General features: G+C 31.0%; 1 protein-coding gene across 2 annotated transcripts; it reads left to right on the plus strand.

Moving 5' to 3' along the window:
- Positions 1 to 793: 793 nt before the first annotated feature.
- Positions 794 to 3,552, plus strand: LOC131596347 (F-box/FBD/LRR-repeat protein At1g13570-like). Of its 2 annotated transcripts, none has more exons than XM_058868975.1 (5): positions 794 to 951; positions 1,021 to 1,074; positions 1,262 to 2,116; positions 2,245 to 2,400; positions 2,685 to 3,552. In XM_058868975.1, the coding sequence occupies exons 2-5, from the start codon at positions 1,072 to 1,074 to the stop codon at positions 2,979 to 2,981; spliced, it is 1,311 nt and encodes a 436-aa protein (XP_058724958.1). In that variant the 5' UTR covers positions 794 to 951; positions 1,021 to 1,071; the 3' UTR covers positions 2,982 to 3,552. The 2 variants fall into 2 exon arrangements, with proteins under 2 accessions (XP_058724958.1, XP_058724959.1); XM_058868976.1 differs by having other exon boundaries at positions 798 to 951; positions 1,024 to 1,074.
- The last annotated feature ends 7,846 nt before the right edge of the window (positions 3,553 to 11,398 follow it).

Consider the following 11,398-nt stretch of genomic DNA (forward strand, 5'->3'; position numbering starts at 1 on the left):
GAGCTGAATATTAATTTTATTATAATTATTATTATTATTTTATTTTTAATATATGAGCAAATAACAAATATTTTGTTTATAAATTTATGGTCATTATTGTTTTTCTTCCTTTTTTTAATATGTATCTTTCACACAATAATTTTAAAAAAAATTAATATTCAAGAGTTGATATTAGAGTGACATGTGTCATCATGATAACAATAATTTTTAAATAATAGTAATTATTACTATTATTTATAATAATTTATATTATTATTATTATAATTACTGTTATTTAATAGTGTTAGCTTAATATTATAAAATTATTATTATTATTAATTATTAATGTAAAATTAATTTTAAAAAAATAGAATTAGAGTTGATATTAGAGTAACATGTGTCAAAAATTATTAAGAGTTGTCATCATGATGACACATGGCTGACAACCTTGCATTTATATATAAGATAAGATAAGATGTTCTAAAACTCTTCTCTATATTCTCCTTCAAACTCACAAACAAAGCTTAAATCTATTTTAAAAATAGACCTGCATAAAATAATATGACACAGATGTGTTTCGGCTAATAAAAAAAAAAGTAAGTGTATGAAGGACTATTACATGGTAAGAAATTCTTAAGATCTCTTTAAAACAAAAATAATAAATGTACAGACCCAAAAAATAAGTTTATTCACTATAAATTAATCACGTTTCAAATTTTATACGCACAATTTAAAAAAATAAAAGCTTAAATAATTTAAATTTAAATAATAAAATCAAAAGTAAATGATTGAATTGTTATTTAATTGACTGAAATGATTCCAAACAGGATAAATAAAAAAGTGTTCTGCCGGAAACTCGCAGTCGCAGGCGTGTGACCCCTAAACCCTTTTCATCCCAATTTTATGAATAGTGTTAATAGAAAATTTCAATTTGGAACTAATCTATTCCCTCTAAGATTCCGAATCCTTAGGGTAAGAACATTTTTAGTTATTCATGTTTATTATTATTTTTGCAAATTGATTAATGTTTTTTGTTTGTAGTAGCAATCACATTCCAGAAGATTACTGGCGTTTTTCAATTGCTAGCTTGTCATGGTAACTCAAAACATCCTTTTATTGTTTGAATTCTAAAGAATAAATAACTGTGTGCAATTTATTTATTTTACTGAAGTTACATTAGTTTGAGTTGTTCTCTTTTAGTTATAATTCTAGTATGCATACACTAACTGTGCAATTTTTCTGATTGCTGTATGTACTCTTTGTTTCATTAAAACAAACAAAGACAACTCGCCGAAAAGTTATTGATGCGGAGTCGGATATAATTAGCGACTTACCAGGTCATATAATCGACCATATTTTGTCACACTTGCCAATTAGGGAAGCAGTTAGAACAAGTGTTTTATCCTACAAATGGAGGAACAAATGGTACACACTGCCAAATCTTGTGTTTGATAAACAATTTGTCCCTGCTACAATAGATTCCAAAGACTTATTAGTTATTGATAGCAAATTTTTGAAAATTGTTGATCATGTACTTTTACTTCATTCTGGGCCAATCAACGTTTTCAAGCTCTGTGAGTGTGATGTCAACAGAGGAAATGTTGTGGGTGATATTGATAGATGGATTCTTTATCTGACCGGAAGGTCTATTAAAGAGCTTGTGCTAGAAGTTTGGTTAGAGGAAAAACCATATAAGATACCTTTTTGCTTGTTCTCTTGTCAAAGTTTACATCATTTAAAACTAAGGTGGTCATGGTTTAAACCTCCAAAGATGTTTAAGGGCTTTAGGAACTTGAAAAGTCTTGATCTTAATATGGTTACAGTGGCTCAAGATGATTTTGCAAACTTGATATCCGGCTGCCCTCTGCTTGAAAAATTGATATTGACAGAAGTTGATGGTTTAACCCAAATTAATATTCATGCACCAAATCTCAAGTTTTTTGAAATCGTTGGTGAATTTGAGGGGATTAGCTTTGACAACACTTTCCAATTAGCTACGGTATTTGCAGATTCATGGGTGGATTTCAACTTCGAAAACAATCAAAGTACATTGCATGGACGCTCTAGCAATTTTCTCAAATTTTTCGATCATCTACCTCACATACAGAGTCTAATGATTCATGGTTATTTTCTAAAGGTATAGTGCTCAAACATTAGCCGTGACTCACCTAATGCTATTGAATATGAACCATAATCCTGTGTATGATTTGTAAGTATTAAAAACATTATATTCTGATTTGGAGCCATTTTTCTGCTGTGTTTCAGAATTTGGCTGCAGGTATTTCGCCAGGAAAGCTTCCTACCCCTTGTATTGATCTAAGTTATCTTTCCTTAAGCGTAAACTTTGATAACTTGGAGGAAATTTTGGCGGCTCTTTGCTTGCTCGGAAGTTCACCTAATCTTCAAAAATTAGAAATACATGTGAGTACTCATTCAGTTTAGTTTGGCTTTGCTTTGATTTGTTTTGTTTGCTGATTTGTGGTTGCACTTGCACTTGCACTTGCACGCCATGTTTTTGTTTCTATTTAGTTATGTGATTATTAAACTCTAGATATCACAAACAGTTTTTTCTTTGAGTATATTTGAGTTGCGATATTGCTGACATAAGTTATGAATCAGTTGCATTTTAGATAGAATGCTTTGTATCTCACTTATGCATACTATCATCCCCCTTTGATACATAGATTTGTAACAATTACATGTAGGCACGGTTTGAGGTCGAAACTCTACCTTTGGCATTTGAAACCTATTGCTGGGAAGACACCTTTTCAAGGCCAGCCACTCCCTTTCAAGTGCGACATGTGACATTAGATAACATCTCTGGTTGCAAATCTGAATTAGATTTTATCCAATTTCTACTTCTCTATTCGCCCGTGCTAGAAAAGATGACTGTGAAGCCTCTACCAACATTAAGGCTGGAGTTGATGACAGAACTAATTCGGTTCAAGAGAGCTTCGGGAGAAGCTGAAGTTATATACGTTATCGAAGACTTATCATATTGATTTTTAATTTCAAATCACCTTTGAGGTTAGTACTGTATGACTGAAGTTAAACTTTTTCTCACTGCCTAGCAGGAGCATGATAAGTTTTATATATCATTCTGTACCATTAATTTGACAATTATCTACGAATCCAAGCTAAAGGGACACCAAGACAATCAATTATGGCCTCACAAAAGAGAACCGTGTATATTTAACTGTGATCTCAAAAAGAACTTCGTCAACTGTATATCAAGACATAACACCAAACTCATTCCATCACCTAACTTTTGTTAGCTAAAGTTTGGGGAAAGTTGGTATAGACTAAGCTTTTGTATGACCCAAGCCCAGTACCTCATCTTTAAAATTAGAGAATTTCTTGACACATCCTATGTGGTGGAAAAGAACTTTATGAAAATCCAAAATGCCCCTCAGTTTTTCAAAGAGATATTTTTGAACGCACCTCATACACATATAATTTATTCATTTTTGAGCTACAACCCAGTTTTACAACTAAGTTTATTTTGAAAATGCATTTCCAGAATGTTTTCAATGTAAGTATGAAATGCACCTAAGAAGGGGGAGTGAATTAGGCATTTTAAAATTTTTCTAGTTTTTAGAGATATGTTTTAGGGTCTTTGCTAACCAGTGTCCTCAAGGCAATGGTTAAGCATTCTATAAAAAGAAAATATTTTATAGAAAATATAATATTTCAATTTTCAAGGCATTAAATATGCAGATTACCAAGATAAATTTACTATTTTAAAGTCTTAACTATTGCTCTGAGGGCATGGTTAGCATTTCCCTATGTTTTATTATTCTTTTTGGGTTATGGTTAAGTGATGAAAGCGGTAAAGACAGAAAAATAATGAACACAGAGGGATTATACTAGTTCCTCTCACAGTCCAAGACAGTGGCGGAGCCAGAAATTTTATGCAGCCTGGGCAAAAATTTTACACCATTGATTATTCATATGTTTTAATTTTCACACCCTATTTTTACTAATTTTGCCCTAATTTTACCCCTGATTTGTCTAAAAATCGACTATTAAATTTGGGAGAGTACAAAGAAAATAGGGATTGAGCCCGGGCGCCTGCCCGGGCTAGCTGGGCCTTGGCTCCGCCCCTGGTCCAAGAGTATGTCTAGTCCCCTTACAACATGTAAACATGTAAGAGATTTCAAAATTGTTAGAACCTCTATACACAAGTAACTAACTAAATTACTAAGGCAAATAACCTTATGCTTCAACCAAGTGAAAAGAGAATAATCCTCTCCTTTTCACTCTCTTGTTTCCAACAATCTTGGACGACAAGGTATACGTACAAACACAATTCTAAATTTTTTACAAGAAGTTTGAATAAGTAAAGATGTATGTCAATTACTAGAATTGATCTTTCATTTCAAATAAGCAATTCACAATATGTTATTATACAAGTGCTCAAAAGTAATATTACAACTTTAAGTGATGCAATGAAAATTGAATGCAATAAGTTTCACAAAAAGGTTTATGACACAAAACACTCGGTTGAAATTTGAGAGAAAATGAGTTTGAATTGAATTGAAAGAGGTGAGTTTTCAAAATCTAAAACATAGAGTATTTATACATGTATAATACAATTATGAAAGAGTATAATATGATGAATCAACACATTGATTGATGGATGAAGTTTAAAATTCGTTAGAATAAGACTTTTAATCAAAAAGTACCACAAAGTGCAACTACTTCAATGGTAACCGATTAACACATCATCATAACCGGTTACAGTTGAAGCAGTGCATACAATTTAAAATTTTCGTATTTGTAACTAGTTAACCAAAAGTTGTAAACGGTTATACCTGATAGTTTTTAAAAAAATAAGGCATTTTTACTAACCGATGCAAATTGTGGCGGTTTTAATGTGTTTTAGAAACGGTTGCAAATTCCACAATTCACCAAAAACAGAATGTTTGAAATAATTTTCTGAAAAACCATTTTTCGTTCATGTAATTGGTTAACCAATTGGTGTAACCCGTTACATCTGCTATAAAATTGAAAAATATTTAATAAAACAGTTTGTATGCAAATGCCATGATGTTTTGAAACAAGTCATGCATTTGGATGAAATTAATAACATATTTTTAAGCACTATATTATAGCATATAATAGAATTGGAACTTGTACCTAAAATAAATGATCAAGCTCCAAAAAGGTCCAAATTCATATTTGACAATATTGATTGAGATATAAGTATTGATTCCATAGTTTTGGCTCATGATGCTTTTGCTCATCCTTTAAGACATGCACTTGTTCTTGAGAGATTAAAGTTGTCTTCACCAAAACATAATGTCGGAGAAAATTGATTTCACAATCTCCCCCATTTTAATGATGATAACCATTGAAAGTTGAAATACTTGAATCTCTTAGAACATTTGAGAAGCTTTTAAGTGAATGCTTCCGCTAACTTTGATAACTCCACATTGATCAAAGCTCTCTCTTGATTCATAGAGAATTTGACATCTTTGTTACTGCAAAATTTAGATACAACACATACACATACACATATATCTTCTCCGTCTTTGTCATTAGTAAAAAGGATGTGGAAAAGAGTTGAAAGTTGATGCATATCCACAAAAAATAGAAACTATGCAACAAAATACCATAACACAACACAATGACATAACTTAATAAGAACATAATACCATAACACATATAACATATAGAAACAACATATAATACATATTACATGCTGATATATGAAGAATCATAATAGAAAGAATAATTCACAAATGAAATTGTGAATTAACCCAAAAATTATATAAGATAGCATGTACGTTAATGAGATTGATGTATGAGAGTTGATTTCATTCAAGTATGATTGTAGAAATGTATTTATAATGAGAATTACACATCATGCTCATCCAATATGCCTAGTTCTCTTCAAATCTTGAAGAACGGCTCCTTTGCAAGCGATTTTGTGAAAATATCTGCTAGTTTGTTATGAGTATCCACAAATGTAACTTCAACATCACCCTTAAGTACATGATCTCGGAGAAAATGATGTTGAATGTCTATATGTTTGGCTCTTTAGTGCAAGACAGGATTTTTGGTTATGTTTATAGCACTTGTATTATCACATTTCAACGGAATGCATCTGAGTTGTTGCTTTAGCCAAAATATTTGTGCACAACAACTTCCTACTGCAATATATTCTACTTCAGCAGTACTAAAAGCAACACAAACTTGCTTTTTGTAGGACCAAGACACAAGTGTTTCCTAGGATATGACATGTACTACTTGTGCTTTTTCGGCCAGTTTTACAGTCTGCATAATCTGAGTCAGAATAACCAATTAAATCATATACACTACCTTTAGGATACCATAGACCGACATTTGTTTTCCCTTTGATATACTTCATTATTCTCTTCACGGAGGAAAGATGTGATTTCTTTGGATTTTCTTGAAATCGAGTACAAAGACAAACACTAAACATAATATCATGATGACTTGTCATCAAATATAACAATGAACCAATCATACATCGATATTTTGTGATATTTATTGTAACACCAAATTCATCTTGATCTACATAAGTTCCACTGTCCATTGGAGTAGCCATTGCTTTGCAATTGCCCATATCAATTATTTTTAACAATTTTTTGCTATACTTAGATTGGTTGATGAAGATGCCATTCTTTAATTACTTAATTTGTAGTCCAAGAAAGTAATTCATCTTACGCATCATAGACATCTCGAATTCTCCTTGCATCATCAATAAAAATTCTTCACATAGATCTTGGTTTGTTGATCTGAATATGATGTCCTCAACTTATACTTGAACCAATAAAGTATGACCTTTAATTTTCTTTATAAACAAAGTTTTATCAACTTCACCTTTTACAATCCTCTTTCATATATCAAGTTGCTAAGTTTATCATTCCATGCTCTTGGTGCTTGCTTCAAGCCATAAAGAGCTTTCTTCAACTTAAAGACATGTGAAGGATTCTTGAAGTCTTCAAAATCGTAAGGTTTTTTGACATTGAATTCCTCATTGATGTATCCATTCAAGAAGGCGCTCTTGATGCCCATTTGGAAAAGCAAAAAATTTAATGAACATACATAAACAAGTAATAAACAAATAGTTTCTAACCTTGCACCAGAGCAAATGTTTCTTCAAAGTTGATTCCTTCTTCTTGATTATAACCTTGAGCCACCAACCTTCTTTTTTTCGAACAATTATACCATTCTCCTCAAGTTTGTTCTTAAACACCTATTTTGTACCTATGATGTGTTTATTACTTGGTCTAGTTCTCAAAATTGATTTCTTTCGAATTGATTTAACTCCTCTTGCATATAAAGTATCCATTGGTTGTCTTCTAAGACTTCATTAATTTTGGAAGGTTCTATTTGAGAAACAAATTCCATATTCAAGCAAGCATCCTTGAGATTTAGCCTTGTTGAAACTCCTTTTCTTATGTCACTAATTACTTTGTCAATTGGATGATCACGATGGGTTCTCCATTCTAGAGAAAAAGTACTTTGATTTGTCTCTTGTTGTGAAGATTCTTCTTGATGTTTTGATCGATCAACATTGTTATCTTTGGCAACATCTTCCAAAGGCATTTCTAAAATATCATCATCCTCAAAGATAATTATTTCCTCATGATAGGTTTCAGATTCATCAAAAGAAACATGCATTAATTCCTTAATAGTTAGGAATCTTTTATTATAAATTCTATAAGCTTTATTATTGAGGCGGATAACCTAGAAATACACATTTGCCTAATTTCTCATCAAACTTACCGAGATTGTCTTTGTCATTGTTGAGGACAAAACATTTGCATCCAAAGATATAAAAGTGAGAAATGTTTGACTTTCTTTCTATAAAGAGTTTATATGGAGTCTTTTTCAAATTGATCTTATGATAACCCGATTACTTACTTAACATGTCGTACTAACCGCATCCATCCAAAAATACTTTTGTAGACTTGATTCACTAAGCATTGTCTTGCAAGTTCCACTAGAGATTGATTCTTTCTTTCTACCACTCCATTTTGTTGTGGAGTCCTTGGTGCTGAAAAATTGTGGAATATGCCATGTTCTTCATAAAATTCTTCAAACGATGCATTTTGGAACTCTCCATCATGGTCACTTCTAATTGATGTGATCTTTAATGATTTTTAATTTTGTACTTGCTTTGCATACTTTTTAAATGCCTTGAAAGCATCAGTTTTCTTCAAAAGAAACAAACTTCAAGAATATCTAGAAAAATCATCAGCAATAACTAAGACATATGCATTTCACTCGAAGCTTCTTGTTCTTGATGGACCAAACAAGTTCATGTGCAAAAATTGAAGTGGCCTTGTTGCTGATACCATATTTCTTTAGCTTGAAAGTTGATTTGGTTTGTTTTCCTTTTTGACAAGAATCACATAATTTATCTTTGACAAACTTTATCTTTGGTAAACCAATGATTAGATCACATTTGAATAGTTTATATAAATGTTTCATATGAAAATGAGCTGCTTTTTTATGCCAAAGCCACGAGTCATTGTTGTTTACCATGAGATATTTCACTCTAATTTCAAAGATAAATCGTCTAAAGATATCATAAATATATTATTGATTCTTTTACCTTTGAGTTTTACCTTATGAGTAACTTCATCTTTAATCAAGCATTCAGGTGAACTTGATTTTGAAGCCTTTGTCACAAAGTTAGATTATGCTTAGAAGATTGTGCCTTAGTCCCTCAACATAAAGTATATCTTCAATAATTGTGAAAGGTGGTGCTCCAACTTTGCCAATTCCAAGCATTTTTCCTTTATTGTTGTCCCTATAAGCGACATAACTCTTGGCCTTAAGCACTAGATTTAAAAATTTGCTTAAGAATCACATCACATGCTTCGAACAACCGCTATCAAGATACTATAAATTTGTAGTGATCTTCAAGCAAGCCTACAATACAAATTAAGTTTTTTTAGGTACCCAACGTGCCTTGGGTCCTTCATAATTAGTTCCTTTCTTGACCCACAAATGATGCTTACTTGCCACACTAAAGTTTCTTACATAGCAAGCATTAGGTGTATGACCAATAATATCACAATAGAAACATGTAGGAACAAAATTACTTTTATATATATATATATATATATATATATATATATATATATATATATATATATATATCTAGAAACACAAGATTTCTTTTTGGGACATCTCTTCTTAGGATGATGATGAACCTTTTGAGCTTTATTCATTTTCTCTTTGTTAGATTGGTCATTTTCTTTAATAAAGATAGTTTTACTAGCACTTGGTTGATAAAATTTAAAATAACCAAGTCCACTTTTATCATTGAAGTATATTTGTTGACTAAGGATATTTTCAAATCCAATTTTTCCTTTTTCATATCTTTCAAAAACTCTTTTCAATTGGATAGTTTGAAAAGAAAGTTAATCACACTCTTTGCATGTAAAATTCCGTTTTTCTTTGTCAATATAATGTTGTTTTTCAACTTCAATTTTTTTTATATGGTGTCAATCTTTTTTCAAGAGATAAAATTTGTTTCTCTTGTGTTAACACCGTTTTATACAGAATTTTGAATTCATTGAGTAACTCATTTATAGCACCCTGTGCATCATCATTATAAGGAGATATTTCATTACTAACCTCTTCTTCATCATCGAAATGGTATGATGACATCAATGCAAGATTTACACATTCTTCGTTTTATGAATCGGATGATGAACTTACTTTATTATCATCCCATGCAATGTAGGCTCTTTTAGGCTTTAACTCCTTTATTCTTTTGAAACTATTTTTCTTTACAAGTTTTGAACAATCCGTCTCTATGTGTCCTTATTTTCCACATTCATAACAAGTGACATTTTGTGCAGATGTAGAGGCTTCTTTCTTGTTAAAGAATTTCATCTTTTTTGCAAAGTTAGAATTATCATTATTACTAAACCATTTGCCTAACCTGTTAATAAGTAACATGATGTTCTCATCTTCTTCCGAAGTGTCTTCCTTTTCTATTTCTTTTGAATCACCCTTTAAAGCGATACTTTTGGATTTATTCTCTTGATTCTCATGCTTCTCTAGTCTTTCAAATTCCATCTCATATTCTTGAAGTTTTCCAAACAACGTTGCGAAAGTCAAAGTGGGTAGACTTTTCTTTTTCAAATATCGTTGTTACTTTGTGTTACAGTTCCCTGGTTAAAGATCTAAGAATTTTAAGATTAAGTTCATCGTTATAAAAAGTCTTACAAATTGCTTTCAAATGATTTGTCAAATGTACAAATCTTTTTTGCAAGTCAAGGATTGATTCTCTGGGTTGCATTCTAAATAAATCGTATTCTTAACTCAAGGTGTACAATCTAGGTCTTTTAACTCCATCTGTTCCTTCACAAGTTTCCACCAATGTTTCCCATTTTTTCTTTGCCGTAGTACATTGTGAAACACGAAATAATTCTTCCATGCTAAGTGCTCCTTGAAGTATGTTTATTTCTTTCTTACCATATAGTATTTTCTTCTTATCATCTTCGTCCCAAGCAATTTTTGGTGTACAAACACCATTTACAATGCTAGTAGGAACAAACAGACTAGACTATTCTCTACAGCATCCCTGATTTCATCTCCTTGTGTCTCAAGATGAGCCTTCAGATGGATTTTTTCCAAAAGTTAAAGTATTCACCACAGGCTTGCAAAAATCATGGCTTATGCAAATGCAATTCGGTTTTCAATGTCATAGCAAATTATGAACGGAATTATTTTTTCGTTCATGTAACCAGTTAACCAATTGGTGTAACCGGTTACATCTGCTATAACATTGAAAAATATTTATTAAAACAATTTGTATGCAAATGTTATGATGTTTAGAAATAAGTTATGCATTTGGATGAAATTAATAACATATTTCTTAGCACGGTAGTATAGCATATAATGGAATTACAACTTATACCTAAAATAGATGATAAAGTTTCAAAGAGGTCCAAATTCATCTTTGACAATATTGCTTAGGATACAAGTGTTGATTTTATAGCTTTGGTTCATGATGCTTTTACCCTTGATATATTCGCATATTCTTGAGAAATTAAGTTGTCTTTGTCATAACATAAAGTTAGAGAAGCTTAACTTCACATTTAAAAATACATCTCCGGATTCTAATGAATTTACATGTTTTTTTCTTATTATTTATATATACTTAAATTAAGGGTCAAGTATAGCTTAAAAATATTGTTTAAAGATTTCTACGAAGAGAAACTGTGTTAACTACATAAATAGAATATTTTAGTGGAAGAATATTTTTTTATCACACACTATTTAATTTAATTAATTAAAATATATGTAGGTCCCATCAAATTTAGATAATTTACTAGAAGTGTTAATAATAAAATATAGTCTATTAAGAGTATGTGTTGCTACCACTCATTATATATTAGTTGGCTTTGGAATTCTTTAAAATTAA

Source organism: Vicia villosa, linkage group LG4 (genome assembly GCF_029867415.1).
Source record: "Vicia villosa cultivar HV-30 ecotype Madison, WI linkage group LG4, Vvil1.0, whole genome shotgun sequence".
Lineage (NCBI taxonomy): Eukaryota > Viridiplantae > Streptophyta > Magnoliopsida > Fabales > Fabaceae > Vicia > Vicia villosa.

Bases quoted from the DNA above. Each gene is read 5' to 3' on its own strand.
- LOC131596347 (XM_058868975.1), top strand. The intron at 2,117-2,244 runs GTATAGTGCTCA...GCTGTGTTTCAG, and splicing joins TTCATGGTTATTTTCTAAAG to AATTTGGCTGCAGGTATTTC. The intron at 2,401-2,684 runs GTGAGTACTCAT...AATTACATGTAG, and splicing joins TTCAAAAATTAGAAATACAT to GCACGGTTTGAGGTCGAAAC.